The sequence below is a fragment of the Typopeltis vanoorti genome, chromosome 8 (assembly GCF_054136105.1).
Source record: "Typopeltis vanoorti isolate ZY-2024b chromosome 8, IOZ_Tvanoo_1.0, whole genome shotgun sequence".
In the NCBI taxonomy this organism is placed as follows: Eukaryota; Metazoa; Arthropoda; class Arachnida; order Uropygi; family Thelyphonidae; genus Typopeltis; species Typopeltis vanoorti.
Window position 1 is genome coordinate 2877598 of NC_143556.1, and position 24437 is coordinate 2902034.

At 36.6% G+C, this 24437-nt stretch overlaps 1 protein-coding gene across 1 annotated transcript in view; it reads left to right on the forward strand.

Moving 5' to 3' along the window:
* The window catches only part of Ddc (aromatic-L-amino-acid decarboxylase), a 204993-nt gene that overhangs the window by 117714 nt on the left and 62842 nt on the right, over positions 1 to 24437 (forward strand). The window contains exon 8 of the mRNA XM_090396490.1: positions 16546 to 16613. Within this exon, the coding sequence (XP_090252616.1) occupies positions 16546 to 16613 (68 nt within the window). The remainder of the gene's footprint in view (positions 1 to 16545; positions 16614 to 24437) is intronic.

Sequence of the window (24437 nt, forward strand, 5' to 3'; positions counted from 1 at the left end):
GGCCCTGAATAGTTTGCGTGAATGGGCGGCTAAGTGTAACTATCAGTTCAGTGTTGCAAAGTGTAAGGGTTTGAAATTGGTAAGCAATGACAGGATGCAGAGTATACACTTGGTAGAGAAACTTTAAAGGTGGTTGAGGAGATGGGAGATTGGAGTAGTGGTGGACAAGAACCAGAAATGCAGGGGTGGTCACATTGCACAAGTTGTGACGATGTCACATCAGATAATGGCAGTGATTAGGAGGACCCTGATGTGCAGAAATAAAGAGATTATGATGCTATTGTATAAGGTCTTGATCAGGCCTCATATGGATTATTGTGCACAGATTTGGTTATTGGGTTTTCATGGTGACGAAGATATGTTAGAAAGGGTCCAGAGAAGATTCACAAAGGTGGTCAGTGGTGTTTGGAATGTGGAGTATTGAGAGAATATAAATCTCGAAGCTTCATGAATGAGAGGAGGAGTGGGATGTGGGATATGATTGAGACATGAGTTAGTCAGGGGTTTTGAAAATTTATTTATCACTAGGTTAGACTATAATAAATTTAGTTTAATCCTTTATCCCAGTGAGAGCAAACAAAGTTTGCGCCTGAAAATATCTTCAGGACTAAATATAGTGTTGTACTATCTTATCCAGTAAGTAGTGCAACACCAAGGCAACTCGTGGCAAAGGTGGAGCAAGCTACCAGGCACTTCTAACCCAGTATCTCCCATAATGCAAAACACATTTCCTATGTGGATATGTATACTGTTATGCATTAAAGGGATTGGCCATCTACCCAGACTAGTTTCGACCTTTATTGAGGTCTCTTCAGTGGGAGCCAGGCCCAGAGCTGGAGATACCAGGCAGAAGCAGTAGCAAGTCATCTGTGCCTATGGAAGTTGCCAAAAGGTTTATCACCTTTTTTTAAAAATTACTCTGGATTTAGAGAAAGATGTTGAAAATTTATTTATCACTAGGTTAGACTATAATAGATTTAGTTTAATCCTTTATCCCAGTGAGAGCAAACAAAGTTTGCGCCTGAAAATATCTTCAGGACTAAATATAGTGTTGTACTATCTTACTGGATAAGATAGTATTGTGTTGTACTATCTTATCCAGTAAGATAGTACAACACTATATTTAGTCCTGAAGATATTTTCAGGCGCAAACTTTGTTTGCTCTCACTGGGATAAAGGATTAAACTAAATCTATTTTAGTCAGGGGTTGTTATCAGGTTAACATGGAAGAGATTTTTTATAGAATGGGAGAGGGATAGAACAAGAGGCCCTCCTTATAGAGTTTCACTGGAAACTGTATAAGGAGGGTGTGAGCAGAGGAGTGAGAAGGTTCTTTACTTTAACAGTGGTCGGTGGGTGGAATGCATTACCTGAGTGTGTTGTGAATTTAAACACAGTTGAATCAGTTTAAAGCATGGTTTGATGAGCTTTGTGTGTGATAGTGTGTACCTCCTACAATGAGTCTCTGAATCCATGGGGAAACTTTAAAGGAGGTAGAGGAGATGAGAGTGAGATGTTAATTATAATATTAATAATCCATCTAACATCCTAACATGTTGTACCATCATTTTGTAATTTGGTTTTTATTGTAATTTTGGTTTTATTGTAAAATGTGGAAAGGCAGCAGGAGTAGATGATATTCGACCAGAAATGCTGAAATATGGTGGTATAAAAGTCTTGCAGTGGCTGCACTGCATAGTTCAGAAGGCCTAGACAGAGGGACGAATACCCGATGATTGGAGTAGAGCTCTCATAGTACCCATATATAAAAAGGGAAATAAAATTGAATGTGAGAATTACAGAGGTATTTCCCTAATGAGTGTTCCTGGTAAGATATATGCAAGTATACTTGAGAAATGGTTGAGAAGAATTGTGGAAGAACAAGCTGGATTCAGGCCAAATAGAGGCTGCCAGGATCAGATCTTCACTTTATGACAAATAGTGGAGAAATCATGGGAATATAAAGATCTCTATTTGAGTTTTATAGATCTGGAAAAGGCATATGATAAGGTGCCAAGAGAGAAGCTATTCAATACGTTACAGTTATATGGTGTCAATGGGGCATTATATCAAGCAATATTTAGTCTTTATTTGAGTTGCAAGTCAGCAGCTAGAATTGAAGGAAGTACAGGAAGATGGTTTAATGTTAAATCTGGTGTGAGACAAGGATGTACATTATCCCCTCTGTTATTCATTATCTATAAGGATCACGTTATGAAGGAAAGTGGTATTAAACATGATATCAAAATTGGAGATGTTAATGTCAGCTCTTTCTTTATGCAGACGATGTTATACTTATCAGTAAATCCGCTACGAGTTTGCAAGATTCCCTGACTAAATTGAAGAATTGTAATAGATATGGTATGAAGGTCAGTAATAAAAAGACAAAGACAATGAAAATAGGTAGAATCGTTGAAAATGTCAACTGTGTTTTGAATGGAGAACCTGTGAAACAAGTAAAACATTTCAGCTACTTAGGCAAGATTTTTAGTGAAGATGGTAAATTAAATATGGAAATAGACAACAGAATCAACAAAACTGGTATGGTAGGAAGTCAATATGAATAAATTCATATGGAATAAGAGAGAAATTAGTCGGAACACTAAATTAGCTGTATACAAGACAGTGCTCAAACCAGTTTTAACTTATGGATCTGAGAGCTGGGTCAGAAGTAAAACACTTGACCAAAGACTAGAGACTGCAGATATGTGAGTCCTGAGAAAGATTAGAGGTATGAACAGATGGCATCAATGGCAATATCGTATTAAAAGCGAGGATATTAGGAAAGAAATTGACATTGTCAGCATCCAGGAATACGTTGGCATAGCTAATCTAAGGTGGTATGGTCATTTAAACAGAATGGGTGAGGAAAGATTGGCAAAACAAGTATTCTCTGCCAGGTTTGCAGGAAAACGACCCAGAAGAAGACCAAGATATAGGTGGATTGATACAGTACAAAGTGCCTTAGACGACAGAAATATGAGATCTGATAATATTGGAGTCTTGACAAGTTACAGACTGATCTGGAGGAAAATTGCAGATAGGAGTTAGTAATGATGTAAATTTTTCATGTAGTACTATCATATCCTGTACACCCTTGAGGGGTACATGTCTGGAATTTGATGATGACATCCTAACATCCCTCTTCTATCCATAGTTGATAATAATAGTGATAGCCTTATCTATAATTTAGTTCAGTATTCAGCACAAACATTAACACAACACATAAGACAGTCCTCATCATACATTAAAAGAATCTGTCTTCTTAGTTTTATTGTTACTTTTCTTTTCTACAAACATCCTACCTAAAGAAACTTCAGACATTTTTTAAGGGTGCTAAGGGGTCATTCAAATGGATATTGGTGTAGAGAGGAAGCAATGTGAAAGCTGATAACATCAGAATCATCTAAAATTAAATTTTTTAAATTTTAAAATGGTAATTTGGTTAATTCTTTGGATAAATATAAGTGGGTGAATCAGTACATGTCATCTACTGTTTGCCTGAGAGGATTATTGGATTTGTGAATTTTAAGTAATCAATATATCTTGGTACAGAGCTGGAAGGGGGGTTAGAATATAGTTTTTGATAATTTCATACGATCAAGAAGTTACTTGTCTGTTCTGATGATGACGACTATATTTTGGTTTTTCTGTGGACTGCTAAAAGCAAACAGTTGGCTAGAAAATAGGTTATTTTTGCAGGGTGAAGCATGCATAAAAATGTTGCCAATGTTTAAGCCTGATGTTAATTTTACACAAATTATGGACTCTACAACCGTGTTATAAATAATTATTTTAATTTCCCGATGTTTCGACCATCTTTTGGAGTACACACACACATATACAGAGACAAGCTAAATTACATTTCACATAGTATGCTGAAGCGACAATGATTTGTCTCTTCAAGAGGTAGAGGAGAACGGTTATTCTACTATCTAACAGATAAGCTTAGGTGTTGACGGTTATTCATGACTTATTTTTCACGGTATTAACAACACCAGAGAATTTTATCAAATAGATGTTTTATTAACTGCTTATATTTTGCTGATTTTCAACTCAGTATCATCAGAGCACAACACACTTGTACATGTGACAGTGAGTGAAACTATACAATTGCAATGGACAAAAGATCTAAAGTCCTATTTTTGGCACCCTCTAACTGGGGAAAAAAAAAAAAAAAAAAAAAAAAAACAGCTATGCAGGAGTTCTATCCAGGAGTTTTTCTTAGGATAACAGCCTCCCAAATTTTTGGCAAATTAATGCAACCATATTTGTTAAGGTTGGGAGAATTCTTCAAAGCCATTGCTGACTCAAAAAATAATCTTTCAGATCTGTAATGACTTCTAAATAGCACATTCGTTTTCCTCCATCTAATCCTGTGTGAAGGGGTGTCCAAAGTGTGGTCTGCCAGTCCTGACTTGCCATAGTAATAGTAGCAAATGTATTTTTCATGTTCTTCCAGGCAGATGTTAACTGAGCTTCCTGTTTGTCCATAATATAGCTGTCTCCTGTATAGCTGTTTTTTTTCGTTAGAGGGTGCCAAAAATAGGACTTTAGATTTTTTGTCCATTGCAATTGTATAGTTTCACTCACTGTCGCGTGTACAAGTGTGTTGTGCTCTGATGATACTGAGTTAAAAATCAGTGAAATATAAGCATATTTCGCTGATTTTCAACTCAATAAATAATAAAATAATAGACCATTCTATATGATAATATTGTGTGGTGTTGTTAATACCGTGAAAAATAAGTCATGAAGGTTATTCTACTGGCCTGACCTTTAGTGAAATTAAAATAAAATTACAATAAATAAATAAATAAAATAAATAAACTACATCAAAGCTATATTCTATTTAAGACAACATCAGAGAAACATTCTTTCATATAGATAGTTTCATTACAGTGAAAATGATGTCCTAATTTAACATGACAATTGTTATATTAGATTTAGGATCCTGGATTACCTATGGTTCTATTTAAAATTAACTCTTAGGTTAAGTGGGTAGAATATGTGCCTTCCATATGTTTGGGATTTTTAGACTATCATTATTGTTAAGATTAGGGTGATTGATAAGAATCTCACAGGTCTCCTTAAATTTACGTTCATACCGTGTTTTGGTGTGATGTAAACAACAGGTACTTTTCCAGTCAATTCTATGTAAAGTGTTCAGGGCATGATCAGAAAGACCAGCTTGACCATAATTATATTTCATGTCATTTTATGTTCCTTTTTTCTGATAAGAATTGTGCATCCTGTTTCCCCTATATAGGGCAAATTACAGGTGCGATGAATACGGTATACCCAGTGGCGTAGCTAGAGCTGTTTCCACCCGGGGCAGTCCCTGAGTTTGCCGCCTCTCTCAATAATACTACAAAAAGTCAAAACGACGTATAAGGAAATAAATTAAAAGATCATCTTTATTTTTGAAGTAAAACTTTAATTTCAACATTCTAAAATGTTATTTTTCTTGCTTTGCTGTTAGCAGAATTGTCGATGACATTGGCAAAGTCTATTTCATAGTAATGTAGGTAATTCTTGATCAAATTTAATTTAGAAAAACTCCTCTCACAACTAGCAACACTTACAGCAATTGTGAGGAAAATTCACAGTAGTATTACAATATTTGGAACTCAGTTCTCAAGACTGTATTTTAGAATTAACTGCAAAAGTTCAAAAAGGTTGAAAGTGCTGCCCGGGGCAGACCGCCCCCTCCTCCCCAGCTACGCCACTGGGTATACCCCAGGATGGGCCAGTAAAGGGAGTGGATCCTTAGATGTGTGTTGAGTAAATTCTTTAATTTTGCAGGAGGTTTAAAGGTGGCTTTAAGGTTGTATTTTTGTAGTATTCTGTTTATTTTGTCTGGTATCCCTTTAATGTATGGAATGGTTACAGTTTCATTATAATCTTGTTTATTTTTGTTTTAAGTGAGGTCTTGTTCAGAATTTTGTTGATAGTATTTTGGCTGTAACAATTTTTTAGGAAGGTATTGCTGATAACTTTTAATTCATCTTTAAGTGCTTGTTCATTGGAGCAAATCTTCAAAGCCCTGTTTTTTAGCGTATTAATGACCCCTCGTTTTTGTGTTGGGGGGTGGTAGGAGTTTATGTGTATATAAACAGTGAAGGAAAGATTGCCGGATGGAAGACGTGTCACAAGTGTATCTAGAAACGAAAGTGTGGTCTGCTTTTCAATTTCAATTATGAATTGTATGTGTTTGTTTTGTTTAGGTGGTTGAGGAAAATGTCTAGTCTGGCCGCCATGGGACCAAATAGCGAAAACATCGTCAACGTATCTAGGCCAGACTTTGGGTTTTAAAGGAGAGGAATCTAGAGCACATTGCTCAAAATGTTCCATGTAAAAGTTTGCAATGGGGGGAGGGGGATAATGGTGAGCCCATGGCTGTGCCTTCTTTTTGTAGGTAGAAAGAGTTTTGCCACACAAAATAGCCAGAACTTGGTACATGAGCAAAGAGCACGGTGATATCAGGAGGGAATTTGTCCTGTAATAGAAGGATTGTGTCATTGATTTGAACATTTGTGAAGATCTTCACAAATGTCCCAATGTGATGTAATGCAAATGTTCCAACGTGATGTAATTTCACAACTGGGCAAGTTGTATATAGAGGCTAATGACTTCACATTGCTTGCCTTAGTATCCCATATGGGATACAAAAGGCAAGTTGTGAAATTACTTCACGTGCAAACTTTGCTTACATTTGGATAAAGGATTAAACCAAGAATATAATTTCTTGGCATCTTAAATTTATAGTATAACCAAGTGAAAAATTTTCAATAATATACATCTACGTTATATTATCCCATATGCAAGTGATGTGAAGTCATTAGCTTCTACATATGAGTTGCCCATTTGTGAAATTACTTCATGTGCAAATTTTACACTTGGATAAAGGATTAAACCAAGAATATAATTTCTTGGCGTCTTTAATTTATACAAAGTAGGTGGGTATGACAAACTGAGGACTCAGCTTGCAGCAATATTTGGAGGGGAGAAATGTTCACAGTGCATCGGAGACGGTCAAGGGGTGTTTGAAGAAAGCAACAACAGACTGCATATCCAAAATCAGGAAGATAAACAGGAATTTGATGGATGAATAACATCATTAAGCCAAAGTTGCAGAACAAGAAAAAATTGTGGAAGGTATATAAAGAAAAATGTGATTAGCAAGTACATGACAAGTACACGGCACAGGCAAGTAGGATGTGATGATAAGGAATGTCATAGCTAATTATGAGTGGAAGCTAGCTGACAAGGGCAAAAGAAATCCTGAAGAGTTGTTTTGTTATGTGGCAGGGAAAAGGAAGAATAACTATGGAAGGTTGACTTTAACGAGTGCTGGTGATAGGGAGATAACAGAAAAAAATGAAATATTCAAGTTGATAGTCAATGCATTCAAGCAGAGATACGACAAATCTTGTGTGGATAGTGTAGTTCTTCCACAATGAACTGTATCGTTATTGCACAGGCATTTCCATGGAAGTGCCTGCACAATACTGATAGGAATAATAATATAATTACAAATTGTGTTATACAGTGATGGAACCAGATGTCAAAAATTTGACGAGTAGGAATTTGGGTATTTGAAATATATCATCTAAACTTCAACTTCTGTGGGTTGAAGTTTAGAGGATATAATGCAGAGGTGGTAAGAATAACTCAAAGGATTCCTTGAATTTTGTGATGAGAGTTAGAAGGATTTGGTATGACCACATCTGAACTCCTGTATAATGCTGATTACAAGGATAAATTTAATGTTGCAAAATGTAAATTATGCACTTCAGGTTAAAATTGATTACATATATCACATTGATGGTACTGGACAGTACAAAACTGATGATGCTAGGATTTTAGGACTGGACAGAGAATTGAAGTTTAAAGGGGTAAAAGATGATAAAATAGTTTAAAGGATTACTTAAATGTTAAAAAACACATTAACAAGTAAAGATAGGGAGGTTATTATCCCTCTTTTATAAGGCTATGCTTTTACTGCATCTTGACTATATTGCACAGATTTGATAACTTCAGTTTCTTGGGGATCAGGATGTTGATGTGCATGCAATTGTGGAATAATAGTTGATGTGGGCAACACCTGAAATGAGCATCAGTTCCCATGGAGTTTCCCATATAATAATAATTGTTTATATACAGTACAGTTTTAAATTGTTCACAGATTGATTTCCAATTGTTGATATTTTTGTTGTTTTCATAAGAACTGTCATTAGTAAAAAATTGTATTATGATTGTACACAAGAGATCCAAAGAACTCTGCTTGGTAGTGGTAATTTTGTAAAAAAAAATTTCATAACAAACAAAAAAAAGTTATGACATGCTTATGAAAAGTCAGCACATTTTTGTTTTATATTCTAAACATAAAATTTTGTTGTTAAAAATGGTCTGCCAAAACCAAAATTGAAAAAAATTTGACAAATTTTCCTAAGAGACCTTATGTACCAGATTTTATTAAATACCATCCAGCCAGTGTGGAATTGCCAATATCACTTCAAGTTGTTTTGCCAAATGTAGGCAATTTAAAAACAATGAAAACTAAACTTAAATTGTGTAAACATCTTATGTATCCTAAATCGCAAAATTTATTAAATTCTGTCAACCCCACTCAAAGGTATTGAAACACGTTTTGGTCTTCTTCTTCAGCTTCTGTTCATCTACTGGTTGATTTAGGCCTTTGCCATAACTTTCCAGTTGTTTCTGTTCTTGGCTAATGTCTGCCATCTCATATCAAACCTTTGCAGATCATCCCTCTGTCTTGTTCTTTTGGTGACCTTTCCTTCTCTTTTCGTCCACTACGTTTAATTTTATCCATCTTTCTTCTGTTATTTGTTAATATGGCCAGCCCATATCCATTAATATACTTTACAGTACTTCAATATTCTTTCTCTCTCTCTCTCTATTTATGTGTGTGTGTGTATCCCTTTTTTGTGTTATGTGGAACATTTCTTGTTTATTAGTCATCATTCCATATATATTACTTCCATGGGTGAACACTGGAATAATGCAAATATTAAAAGCTTTCTTTTTAAACATTGAGGTAAATCTCCTAACTGATAATCTGTACTAAACTGAAGAGACAAAAGGCTTCGTTTCGGTGATGCAAAAATTATGTAAATCAAGTGGATATTAAATCCAGCATTATTTCAAAGCCGAATACAGAAACTATGAAAGTGTCATACGAAATTTGACCAGAGAGCTTATGGGAATACAGTCACCGGCATTTACAAGTTGACGTAGCGCGGATGTTTTTGAGAGTTTTTGCTGTCTTAAGGTTTCTGCTTGGTCTCTGAGGAGAACCAACCAGTTCAAAAGAACTGTCAACTCAGCAAAACCTTATCAAAATTGACCAATAGAAGGCAAATATATGGACGTTTGGGCAAGCGATCATGTCTCCTATAAGGTCCTTTCTAGGACAACTCGTAAATGCCGGTGAGTGTATTCCTATAAGCTCTCTGGTCAAATTTCGGACAAAAACTTTCATAGTTTCTGTATTTGGCTTTGAAATAATACTGGATTTAATATCCACTTGATTTATATAAGATAATCTTTATGCAGCCAAAATGCTACAAAACATAAATAATTAGATTTCTTCCATTGATGTTAATTCCATAGTTTCCCCATGATACATTTCTAAAGATTACTTTTGATGTAACTAAAAACAGTTTGGGTGATATCAGATCTTCCCTCTCAATGTCAAATTCCTTTTCCTGATGTTCTAACTTTATGCTGGTTGTTGAGTTGAGTTCTGTTATAGAGTTTTTAATAATCTGATATACCAGAAGATGGAGTGGCCTGTTATAAGCTGCATTATTTCTGATTAATATAAAGAGTAAAAGGCTTTCTCAAAATATAATATGTAGGAAGATATCTCTATACTTTTTCTGTTACTTGGGTAATAGTGTGGATAAGTTCTGTTGTACAGAATTTCGCTTTGAAGCCTGCTTGTTCATTGTCTAAAATTCTTGTGATTCTGTTTAAAATTATGGATATAAAAATTTTGTAGATTGTGATCAAACTGATTGGCCTATAGTTATTAATGTTGTCTCTGCTGTCCTTTTTATGTAATAAGATAATCACTGATTTATGCTACTGCTGCTGTGGATATATATATATTTTTTTGTAGTTAAAATATTATAATTTAACATGCATCATTATGACTTTATGATACTGTTAACCTCCTGATTTTAGTTTTCTGCTAAAATACCATATTCTTCTATTACAATATTTTCATACAGAGTGATTGGTGGGGTGGAATGCATTGCCTATGAGTGTGGTGCGTGCACCCTGAATGGGTTTAAGACACAGTTTAATGATTGTTGCCTGTGAGAATGTGGACTTCCTGCAGTGGATCTTTTGACTTCATGGAGGTCTGATGTTAATAATAAATTTAGTAAAGGACTTGTATCTTTTTCTCTGCCTTTGTATAGGTCCTGTTAAAAATCACTTTAAAAATCACACACTGCATATTTCCATTATTTTTTTTTCTATGATATTGTACTGACTAAATTGAATAACTGTTGTAATAGATATGGTATGAAGGTCAGCATGAAAAAGACAAAGACAATGAAAATAGGTTGAATTGTTGAAAATGTCAACTGTGTTGTGAACGGGGAATTTGTGGAACAAGTAAAACATTTCAGCTACTTAAGCACGATTTTTAGTGAAGATGGTAAATTAAATATAGAAATAGACAACAGAATCAACAAAGCTGGTATGGTAGGAAGTCAATTGAATAAATTCATAAGGAATAAGAGAGAGATTAGTCAGAACACTAAATTAGCTGTATACAAGACAGTGTTCAAACCAGTTTTAACTTATGGATCTGAGAGCTGGGTCAGAAGTAAAACACTTGACCAAAGACTAGAGACCGCAGATATGAGAGTCCTGAGAAAGATTAGAGGCATGAAGATGGCATCAATGGCAATATCATATTAAAAACGAGGATATTAGGAAAGAACTTGATATTGTCAGCATCCAAGAATGTGTTAGCAGAGCTAATCTCAGGTGGTATGGTCACTTAAACAGAATGGGCGACGAAAGATTAGCAAAACAAGTGTTCTCTGCCAGGTTGGCAGGAAAACGACCCAGAGGAAGACCAAGAAATAGGTGGATTGATACAGTACAAAGTGCCTTAGACAATTGAAATATAAGATTTGATAATGTTGGAGTCTTGACAAGTAACAGACTGATTTGGAGGAAAATTGTAGATAGGAAGTTAGTAATGATGTAAATTTTTCATGTAGTACTATCATATCCTGTACACCCCTTGAGGATACATGGCAGGAATTTGATGATGATGATATTGTACTACTTGTTGCTTATTTCTTGTTTTTAGAATCCATTTTTTCATGTAATCCATGTTTGATTCTTTTCTAACTTTTACATTTCTACAAATTCTATATTGTCTGTGTTTTTTCCTTAATTCTCTTTTTGATTAGGTAAGACATCCATAAAATAAGTTTTTCTCATTAGTCGTCTGGTCATTTATTCCCCAAATGTTGGGATGATTTGGGGAAATTGGGACAAATATAGTTGATTTATCAAATTTTTATAAGGATTTTTTTTTTAAATATTAAATTTCAATAAACCATTTAGCTAGGATCTAAATAACTTCTTATGTGTGGACAGATGGATGAAATTGATACGATGCACTGTTTACTCATTTGAATATAAGAATATAAGAAGTTATTCAGATTCTGGCCAAATAAAAACCATTTAGCCAGAGTCTGAATAGGTTCTTGTACATGGATAGAGGGATTATTATTATTGTTATTATTATTATTGTTCCGGGAAACTCCAAGGAGTCGACAGACTCATCGAGGGAGGCCCTAACATCATGTCAAGAACAACTATTCAACATTCACACAGTATCTATCATACCTTGCCTTGAACTCCTTCACGGTCGTAACACCCACAACAGACTCTGGAAGCTTATTCCACTCATTTACCACTCTCCAAGTAAAGAACCTAGCTCTAACACCCTTGTCAACCACACTCTTGCCCAGCTTCCATGCATGGCCCCTAGTCCTCCCACCACCAGTCATATTTTCAAAAATATCTTCTGGATCAATCTTATAAAAACCCTTCAGTAATTTGAATGTCTCAATCATATCACCCCTCCTTCGCCTATCGTCCAATTTCTGCAACCCACAAATCTTCAACCTATTCTCATAAGGTTCATTCCACAGACCTGCTATCATCTTGGTCACTCGTCTCTGGACCCTCTCCATTTCCTCCCCATCACGAAGAAACCCTGGTACCCATAGCTGGGCACAGAAGTCCAGATGGGGTCTTATCAAGGCTCGATACAGAGGAACAACAACTTGTTCGTCTCTGCATGTTAAAGTATTTTTCAGAAGCCAAGTGATTTGGTGAGCTGTTTTAGTTACTTTTGCAATGTGCCCCCTAAACTTCAATTCCCTATCCACCAACACTCCCAAATCCCTGACCTCATCAATCTCCTGGAGTATGGTTCCACCAATGCGATATACTGCTACTATTCTTTTCACCCCAAAGTGCATAACCTTACACTTTGCCACATTAAATTGACATCCATTTTTCCTAGCCCAGTCCTCCAAACTATCCAAATCATCCTGTAAAATTTTGACATCCTGTGCACTCACAATTGCTCTACCCAACTTTGCATCATCAGCAAACAAGTGAACACTTCCTCTCAGATCCTTTCCAATATCATTGATGAACAAATTGAAAAGCAGTGGTCCAAGAACAGAGCCCTGTGGCACTCCACTAGTCACAAGACGTCTTTTAGACTCCACTCCTGAATAAACCACTCTTTGATATCTCTCCTTCAACCACCCTCTTATCCATCTCACCAACCCTATATCTATACCCATCTGCTCCAGTTTACTGATTAGGGTTCCATGTGGTATCCTATCAAAGGCCTTGGCAAGGTCCAGTAGTATCACTGTAAACCCATTACCCCTATCCAGTTCAGCCGTCACTGTGTTATAAAACGTGAGCAAGTTACTGAGGCATGATCTACCCTTCACAAAACCATGTTGTCCCCCATACAATATCCCATTTTTATCTATCCAATCCTGTATTCTTTTCTTGACTAATTTCTCTAAGACCTTGACAATGATTCCTGATATGCTAATCGGTCGGTAATTTACAACAGCAGTCTTGGAACCACCTTTATGCAGTGGAACTATTTTCCCCTCTTTCCACCCGCTCGGGACTAACCCAGACCCGAGACTCAAATTAAACAAAATTGTCAAGGGTACTGACAATTCTTTAGCTGCTTCTCGTACAACACGAGTTGGTATACCATCCAATCCCACAGATGTATTGACATTGAGGTTATGCAATAGACTACTCACCTCCACTTCATTAACCACAATTCCCGTATAATCTACTGGTTTATTCGTTTCTGCAATGTCACCACCTGGATGATATACTTTTGCAAAGTGCTCACTCAGTAACTCGACTATCTCAACTGATTCAGTTACCTCCCTACCATCGGCATTCTTTAAAATCAATCTGTCATGTATATTTTTCCTTTTACTTGCTACATATCTAAAAAACTGTTTAGGATTCTCTTTAGCCTGCATGGCCAATATTCTTTCGTAATCTTTTTTGCTTTTCTTACCACACTCGTCACCCTTCTGGCCTGCGCTTTATACCGTTCATGTGCCTGCCGGTCACCCTTCTCCTTAAATTCCCTCCATAGTTGTTTCTTTTTTTGCAACTCAAGCTTAATGGTGTTATTCATCCATTTAACCCCTACTTGATTTATTATTCGGACTCTAGGTATACAGTCAGCCATTGCTTCATGCAAGCACTTCTTAACTACCTCCCATGCACTATCAACTTCTAGTCCTTGCAGTTGTACATGCCATGGCACTGAACCAATCAAACTCCTAAGCCTGTCATACTTTCCAGCCCGATAATTCCACATGTACCCTGTCTTAATTGAAAATTCTACACCTTTAGCCACCTCCCAAGTTAAGACCCTATGATCACTCTCACCGATTGGTGGCAATGTGGTCATATTTGTTACAACCAAATCCTCAGATGTAATTACTAGGTCAAGCACTCTCTGACCCCTAGTATTTTCCATTACATGCTGTCGCAGATAGTTATCCCTTAATAGCCGCATAAAATCCAGTTCCTTCCTCCCGTGTGTCCTCTCCTCACTCCAATCAATGCGACCATAGTTGAAATCTCCCATAATAATCACCCTCCTTCCACCCATTTCTTCTATTTGCTTGTGCATACTGTCACCACCATCTTTTCCATCACCTGGTCTATAGCAGCACCCAATTGTATATTTAGTTCTGCTAGCCACAATCTCATACCAAATGGCCTCAAATGTGCTCTTTTCTTTATCCTGCAATTCAACTTCTATTCTCCTTGGCTGGAGCTCATCAGCTATCATCAACAATACTCCTCCCCCCATTTTATTCTCTCTGTCATTCCTGAACACACTATACCCATCACATTCAATCCCACTAGTTATATCATCTACAGTCAGCCATGTTTCACTAATACCTATAACCTGTGGTCTGGAAGTGCCAACCATGGCCAAAAACTCTTCCTTCTTGTTCCTAATACTCCTAGTATTAGTGTACATGAATTTAAGACCCCCATTAGTCCCAACCCTACCTTGATGCCTTATGTTAACTATCACACTCAGATTTGTTGTCCTTATTTGCTCTGGCATATTATATTCATTCTTACATTCAACTGCCTCCATAAGGACTGTATCTCTACTTCCCCCCCCTTAACAAATCTAGTTTCCCTGAATTTGCACATCCACTACATTCAGCAACACTTTCTCAAGTCTTCTTACACCGTAACCATTCAAATGCAAGCCATCCATCTTATATAGATCCTTTCACCCATCAAACTCACTCCACACATCCACAAATTCCACACCACGCGTCATACATAACCCACGCATAAAGTCATTCGCAATTATAGCCCTCCTTTTAAACATTTCACTGTCATACCGTGGCAAAAGACTAATCATTCTAACTCTCTCACTCTTTTCTTTTGCTACCTCAAACAATTCATTCAGGTCTTCTATCATTTCCATTTTATCTCCTTTCAAATCATTCGTACCTGCCACAACAATCATTTCTTTCATCCTTTCCTTTTGCTCTCTAATAGATTCAGTTACGTCCTTTATGGTCGCACCAGGTTGGTACGATTTTGTCAAATCCTCTACTAACACACCTCGTACTAACGAGTCTCCATACAGCACTCTATCCTTCATTTTGTTCATGTTCACATTCATACGTCTATTTTTCCTGTCATACCTTTTATTATTGGTTGGTTCATTCAGTCTACTTTTGTTCATGCACTCTAGCTGCTGTTTTGCTCTTTCTATCGCACTATTCAACAACGCGATCTCACTCAATGCATCTATCTCATCTTTTTTGTTCTCTGAGAAACCATTTATACTATCATTCACACTTTCTACATTCACACTCTCACAATTTTCATGTACAACCTTGCCGTTTCTTGTCATATCCCTATTTCCTTCATTCTGAAGGTTGACAAAAATATCACACTCACGATCCGAAATACACTTCAATTCCTCATTCTCCCTACATTTTCTACACACATTCAATCCTTTATTATCATCTAACCACACTCCGACCGCACTCCGCAAAGCGTACATTTCACAGCTAGTACACTGACTCATTTTTTTTATGCTACCGTTCTTTGACAACGATGGCGAACCTTCATTACTGGCCGCCATTTTCCTTCGCACAGGTGCCATACTTATTTCAACGTGTTTTGTCAAATTATACGTTATAACACACCAAAAATAGACGCACTAAAATACGCAAGGCAAACAAAACAAAACTACACAATATTAAGTAATTTGTATCGATAACTGAAAATGATACTTATCTTATCTGGAGCTTGCACGAACACTACACATTACGAATTCATCTAGCGGCAACTTCCCGACATAGATTATGTTATAAAACACTTTAGTACACTAACCACGCTAATAAAGCTCCAATAATATCTAGTGCACATTTTACAAAAACATGTTTAAAAACAGTAATGAAGTTGGGAAATAATAAGTAAAAATATATTTTAGTGCATAATACATTTAAGGGTGATGAAACTCTTGTTTTGAAAGACCTGAATTCAAATCTCTGAGAAACATTTATAGGATTGTTACAAGTGAATGTGAGTTGGCTAGTCTCATTTTGGAGACAGTAGCAGTTTTTATCTCTGCAAAACATATAGAACTAGAGCTAGTTCTATATGTTTTGATAACTGATATAAGAAATTATATCAGTTATCAAAACTGATATAAGAAATTATGATAATAGGATTAACTACCTTATTGATAAAATTACATTTTTGAAGACTTGTTACTTTATTTTATGGGAAATTGTCAATTGCAACAACTGGGGCCAGTGGATATAAGTGTATAAAAAGAAAATGGGATGGGATACTGATATTTTATATATTTATCCTTATATGCATGTAATAAACTGAAATGAAAATGGAATTAATATTTTCTACTCATAGTATGCACGGTCCTTCAACATGAATCCCCACAAGTGGCTGTTGATCAATTTCGACTGTTCTACCATGTGGTGAGTGTTGTTTTCTTCTATGTAGAGTCCTTATATTGTGTTATATTTTGTTGTTTCGTTTATCAATATTTTCCACTTGTTCCATTATGGTTTGTCTTGACGTATAAAATACAATGTTAGTGAACCCTTAAATTTTATTCATGAACTCCAGATACTTCACATAACTTGGTCAAGCAATGTTTTCATTCTAATAATGGTTTTGAAATCTGATTTACAATGATGACTCTATTCTTATGCTAAATCCATCTTTTTTCCCAGTGGTTCAGTTCAACTTTTTAACACTGTTCAAATGCTTTCATGCTGTTGCAAAAATTCTTATTTTAATTTAACATTCTTCTCTAATAATTTACATATCATTCTGAACACCATTTCATAAAATTCTGAATGAATGATATAATTTAGGCAAATTACTCGGTGCTAATTGTTAAAACCCATTCTTTGTTCTATAAATTAATTTTCAAAAGAAAGGAATGTTTATAATTAAAACTTTTAATTACTGCATTTCTTTTCTGCAAGGGTAAAAGAAAGAACTAAAAAAAATTGTTCTTTTTCTTAGTTAAGAACTAAAAAAAAGAACTAAATGTATTACAACTGCCAGGAATCCTATCTGGAGAAGCTGGCTAAATCTGTAGAAATCTGTACTAAAGGACACATCAGCAATGCTTACACATGACTTATTTTTCGCGGTATTAACAACACCACACACACTTTTATCACAAAGATGTTTTATTAATGCTTATATTTCGCTGATTTTCAACTCAGCATCATCAGAGCACAACACATTTGTAAACGTGACAGTGAGTGAAACAATATAATTGTAAAAGACAAAAGATCTAAAGTCCTATTTTTTTTGATGCCCTCTAACGAAAAAAAAAAAAAAAAAAAACAGCAGCTATCCAGGAGTTTTTCTTAGGATAACCGTCTCCCAAATTTTTGGCAAATTAATGCAACCATATTTGTTAAGGTTGGGAGAATTCTTCAGTGCCATTGCTGACTCAAAAAATAATCTTTCGGATCTATAACGACTCATAAATAGCACATTCGTTTTCCTCCATCTCATCCTGTGTGAAGGAGGGTCCAAAGTGTGGTCTGCCAGTCCCGACTTGCTATAGTAATAGTAGCAAATGTATCTTTCATGTTCTTCCAGGTGGATGTTCGCTGAACTTCCTGTTTGCCCATAATAGGCCAAGTCACAGTCACAAGGCACTTCATACACTCCTGGGTGTGCTAAAGGGTGAAGTTTATCCTTAGGCGAGCAGATCAGAGTTGCCAGCTTGACGTGAGGTTTGAAAACCACTTTCAAACCTCATGTCAAGCTGGCAACTGTTATATTTATATTATAAATACAAAATGTTAAATGTTATATGAAAACATTTCAGCTACTTAGGCACTATTTTTAGTGAAGATGGTAAATTAAATATGGAAATAGACAACAGAATCAACAAAGCTGGTATGGTAGGAAGTGAATTGAATAAATTCATATGGAATAAGTGAGAAATTAGTTGGAACACTAAATTAGCTGTATACAAGACAGTGCTCAAACCAGTTTTAATTTATGGATCTGAGAGCTGGGTCAGAAGTAAAACACTTGACCAAAGACTAGAGACTGCAGATATGAGAGTCCTGAGAAACATTAGAGGTATGAACAGATGGCATCAATGGCAATATCATATTAAAAGCGAGGATATTAGGAAAGAAATTGACATTGTCAGCATCCAGGAATGCATTAGCAGAGCTAATCTAAGGTGGTATGGTCACTTAAACAGAATGGGTGAGAAAAGATTAGCAAAACAAGTGTTCTCTGCCAGGTTGGCAGGAAAACGACCCAGAGGAAGACCAAGATACAGGTGGATTGATACGGTACAAAGTGCCTTTGATGATAGAAATATAAGATCTGATAATGTTAGAGTCTTGACAAGTAATAGACTGATTTGGAGGAAAATTGTAGATAGGAAGTTAATAATGATGTAAATTTTTCATGTGGTACTATCATATCCTGTACACCCCTTGAGGATACATGTCAGGAATTTGATGATGATATACTTATTTTTGATCCATGTTTTGGCTTGAAATCAATAATTTCAAGTTGCCATGTGAGATTGTGGGTTTCAGCCACAGAAGTAAATGAATTCTTCAACAACCTATGTATAGAAAGGCTTAAGTATCATTGATGATTCATAATAATGTTTCACAGTATAAGCAACACCAAGATAGAAAAAAATATATATTTATTCAACTCCTTAATATTTATTCAACTCCTTAATATATATATATATTAATATATATTTATTCACCTCCTTAATATTTCTCTGGTGCATTTGATGCTGCTGGTTTTCTAACCAGCAGCATAAAGCACAATTATAACTGTGATAGGCACACAGCATATATTACACACGATGATTCATAATAATGTTTTACAGTATAACCAAGAGAAGAAAAAATATATATTTGTTCAACTCATTAATATTTCTCTGGTTTTCTATCCAGCAGCATCAGAGCACAATCATAACTGCGATAGGCACCCAGCACTACACTACTTAATTGAGAAAAACAATATAAGCATAAAAAACTTATTGTTTAATACTGACCATATACAAATATTTTAACATTCTTTGCCTACTGGTTTTGCTAGCAAACTGTCTAGCTTTTTTAAGGCATTGACAGAAAAGTATAAAAAATACTTGTAAATGCAAATTGAAAGGAACATAAAAACGTTGTAAACACTCTAGTAGCTAAGGTTGCACATTTGTGTGACAGAGACTGAGTGAACTTATTGTTCTTAATCATTATCACGCATGCGTGTTTGTTGTAAACGCATAATGTGATTACTAGCTAGCTGTAGTTCAGATGGATTTAGAGAGAGGATGAGGTTTTTCCATGAACTGATAAGAATAGTACCTTGGTTTCTGTTGAGGTTTCCGCCAGTTTTTAACACTACTGCCGCTTCCTTGAATAAACAATGTCTATAATAGTCGTCTAAATATGGCATATAGCTATTTTGCCACTGTATTGTGTGGTTAGACGTACAGAAATGATGTGCTAAGCCAGAAGAAATACATCTGTTGTGGTTTACATCACCAACGTGCTCTCTCTGTCTGATCTCCAAACTTCGTGAAGTTTGTCCGATGTAGGCGAGACCACAGGAGCAAGGAATGTAATATACTCCTAGATATTTGTAGAATGGCACCTTGTCTTTTGGTGATCTTAAAAAATGTTTGATGCTGGTGGTTGGTTTGAAGATCACTCTGATGTGGGCTTTTAGTATTCTGGCTATTTGATAAGAAATTGACTTGATGAAGGGAATCACTACAGTAGAAATGTGCTGGGAGTTTGGTTCTTCTTGTCTGGAGTTGTCATTGTATAGATATTTCTTGATAATGTTTTGGCTATTAGTGAGATTTCAATCTGTGTATCCTCCTCTTCTGTTATAAAATTACATGCTCTATTTTTCAACATATGGATAATGCTTACTTTGTGTGTCTTGTGTTGGTTAGAAGTATAATGAAGATATCTTCCAGTGTCTGTCAGCTTTCTGTAAATAGATAAATTGACACTATTTGATTGTCTTTTTATCAAGATGTCTAGAAAATGCAGATAGTTGTTGTTTTCAACTTCCAGAGTGAATTTTATCTTGTTATGTATGGAATTGATTTTATTCACAAACGATTTTAGGTTTTCTAAGCTATCTTGACATATAATGAAAATATCGTCAACATATCTCCACCATATAGAGATGGTCTAGGGGAGATTGTTGAAAGAATTTCTTTTTCAAGTTTTTCCATGAAAAGGTCTGCACAAGATGGTGATAGCAGACTTCCCATTGCTAGGCCTTCTAATTGTTGGTATATGGTGTTATTGACCTTGAAGAAATTAGACTGAAGATAGTGTTTAAACATCTGTGTGATGTCTAGAGGAAAGAGGTCCTGAATGATGTTTATTACCTCTTCTACTGGTACATTGGTGAAGAGGGACACAATATCCAGACTGGCTAGTATGTTTGTTGGTTCAATCATAATTGCTTGGAGTTTATTTACAAAATGCTGACTATTCTTGATATAGGATTCTGTTGATCTTATTTTGTTATTTAATAAGTTTACAAGATGCTTAGCCGAAAGGTAAGTTGGGTGGTGATCTCCCATCAACGATTGGACGGAGAGGTATATCCTTTTTTGGGAAATCATCCCCCCCCCCCCACTTACCTTTTGGCTAAGCATCTTGTAATCAAACATTATTTAGGATCACCAAAAGACAAGGTGCCATTCTACAAATATCCAGGAGTATATTACATTCCTTGCTCCTGTGGTCTCACCTACATTGGACAAACTTCATGAAGTTTGGAGATCAGACAGAGAGAGCACGTTGGTGATGTAAACCACAACAGAAGTATTTCTTCTGGCTTAGCACATCATTTCTGTACGTCTAACCACAAAAATACAGTGGCAAAATAGCTATATGCCATATTTAGACGACTATTATAGACATTGTTTATTCAAGGAAGCCACAGTAGTGTTAAAAACTGGCGGAAACCTCAACAGAAACCAGGGTACTATTCTTATCAGTTCATGGAAAAACCTCATCCTCTCTCTAAATCCATCTGAACTACAGCTAGCTAGTAATCACATTATGCGTTTACAACAAACACGCATGCATGATAATGATTAAGAACAATAAGTCCACTCAGTCTCTGTCACGCGAACATGCAACCTTCTTAGCTACTAGAGTGTTTACAACGTTTTTATGTTCCTTTCAATTTGCATTTACTAGTATTTTTTATACTTTCAACGCCTTGTAAAAGCTAGACAGTTTGCTAGCGAAACTGGTAGGCAAAGAATGTTAAAATATTTGTATATGGTCAGTATTAAACAATAGGTTTTTTATGCTTAACTTTCAAACGACCGAATATGTTTAATTTGAACAAAAGCAATGTAAAGTACAATTCAAAACAATTTAAATTGTATTAAATTGTAATGTCCTTACATGAACCCTCTGCAGGTCAGATAACTGCAAAGTTAATTTAGAGAAGTCAGGCTATCAGGTCTTATAATGAAAGTCTCCTGGATCTTTGTAAATTAATGCAACCATACTTGAGGTTAGAGTGATTCATAGCTGATGCTAATTCTAAAAATAGTCTCAGGTCTATAATGACTTGTGTAATAAAGATGTTTTCCTCCATTTGATCCTCTGTGAAGGAGAGTATCTGGAGTATGATCTGCCAATTCCAGTTTGCCATACAGCTGATTGTGGATGTAATTTTTGTGTTCTTCAAATCAGATGTTAACTGATCTATTGGCCTGGCCAAAGTAGTCTAAACTGCAAGCACAAGAAACTTTATATACTTGAGGATGTTCAAGAGGGTGCAGTTGATCTTCAGGAGAATGTATGAAGGTGAATGAAAGGTTTCAAAAAAAGATTCTCTACAAATATGGAGAGCATGTTTGCAGCGAACTTTGACTATTATTTCTGATGTACCCTTAACATATGGGATGGGAATTGTTTTGCTGTGATCCTGTGTGTTGGATGGGTGGGGTGGGGGGGGGGGATGTGTGAAATATTTTATCAATTTTATATGGGCTGTAGCCATTGGCTAAAAAGGTGTTGCAGAGGTCCCTGAGCTCAGTTTCAAGAGCTATATCATTTCTTACAAATAGCCTTGGCTCACTGAGTAAGTGTTTTGAGGATGCCATACTGTTGGGAAGGGTGGTGAAGTGATTATTTATGTAAATGCCTTCCTGTATGTGGGTTTTCTGTATGTGTTATAATTGTGCTCTGATGATGCTGGTTAGGAAGCCAGCAAAGCATTAATTAATGAGTTTAACGAATATGTTTAATTCCTCTTGGTATGTTGTTTTATGCCATAAAACATTATGTCTCAAACAAGCTTATGTCTTTTTCATGGGCTCTTATATCAGAAAATCAAATTTATAAGAGCAAGAGCTGGCTGGTTTCATGGGTGCAGTCACATTGGAGTCATTCCATGTGACTGCACCCATGCTCCATGTAATATATATCTGTTATATTATTCTGTAGACTGGTCCCTCCTCTTCTTTCTCCTCTCCTTGCTCCTTCCCCCTGATGCTATTAGAGTATTCGTGGGCTAGGGGTGAGTCTTTCCTATCTTGCTAAGTCATTTCGTCTTATGCAGCCACCGAAGGAGGCAAGCTAGCCTCAATAGGTGCCAGTCCCAAGCCCGGATAAATGCGAGGGTTGATGTCAGGAAGGGCATCCGGTCGGACTTCAGTGCCAACTCAAGCTATGATTATGAGTCAAAGAGAAAATGATATAATGGCTAGGGCGTACCCCTTAAGCGAACCGCAGCCACATCGCCCTACAGCTGCGAGAGTGGACGAGGGCTACCGCATCAAGGGCAGGTGCGGTTAAAGAAGCGAGCCCAGCAGGTGGAGAGGATGTTGCGAGTGGGAACACTGAATGTTGGAAGCATGACTGGAAGGGGAAGAGAGGTGGCAGACATGATGAGGAAGTTGGACATTTTATGTGTGCAGGAGACAAGGTGGAAAGGGGGAAAGGCAAAGGAACTGGGAGATGGATATAAATTGTTCTACTCTAGAGCAAATAACGAGGGAAGAAATGGTGTAGGAATTGTGGTGTGTGGCAGAATGAAGGGTGAAATACTGGACGTGGGTAGAAGGAACGACAGGATCATGCGAATGAAATTGGGTCTTGGAGAAGAGCGGGTGGTCGTATTATGTGTATATACCCCGCAAGTTGGTTGTACAGCAGAGGAAAAAGTTGAGTTCTGGAACGTGTTAGATGAAGAAATGAGGGAATTGGAAGAAAATGAGATGGCGATTGTCGGAAGAGACTTGAATGGGCACATAGGAAGACAGAATAGAGACTGTGAAAGGGTGCACAGTGGCCACGGAGTGGGAATGATGAACCAGGAAGGAGAGAGGGTTGTGGACTTTGCAGTAGCGTTTGATCTGGCAATTGTGAACTCGTTTTTCTACAAGAGGAAGAACATTTGATAACATTTGGGAGTGGTAACAACAGCTCACAAATTGACTACATTTTGACTAGAAGAAAACATCTTAAGGTTGTGACAAATTGTAAAGTAATTCCAACAGATTAAGTAGCACAACAACACCGACTGCTGTGCACAGACTTTTAAATAAGATCGAAGATAAGAACTTCTGGATGCCATGGGATGAAGACAATTAAGTGGTTTCGCTTAAAAGAGGAGAGTGTGAGGAATTGTTTTAGGGAGAGGGTGTTAGAGAGGATTTCGGATGGACTGGAAAGTGTGCAAGATTGGTGGAAACATAATTCAAAAGTAATCCTGAGCTGTGCAATCGAGGTGCTTGGTGAGACATCTGGAAAGATTAGAGAGCAGAAGGAGGGTTGGTGGTGGAATAATGATGTACAAGTGGCAGTGACAGCTAAGAGGAAGGCAAAGCAGAAGTGGGATGAGTCAAGAGTGGAAGAGGACAGAGAGGTGTACAAAGAGAGAAAGCAAGAAGCCAAGAGAGTTGTGGTACAGGCGAAGGCCATGGCATATCAAGATCTGTATGATCAATTAGAAACAAAGGAAGGACAGAGAAAAATTTACCAACTAGCGAAATGTAGAAATAAAGCAGCAAAGGACATCTTACATGTGAGGCAGATCAAAGATGCTGAAGGAAGAGTATTATGGAGGGATGTGGACATAAGAAACAGATGGAAAATATACTTTGAGGGACTTTAGAATGAGGAAAATGCAAGGACTCACAGAGGAGATGGGCAGCCTTCTGAGGGGATGGTGCAGAACATCAGTAGAATGGAAGTGACGGAGGCCATGAAGAGGATGAGGAATGGAAAATCGGTGGGCCC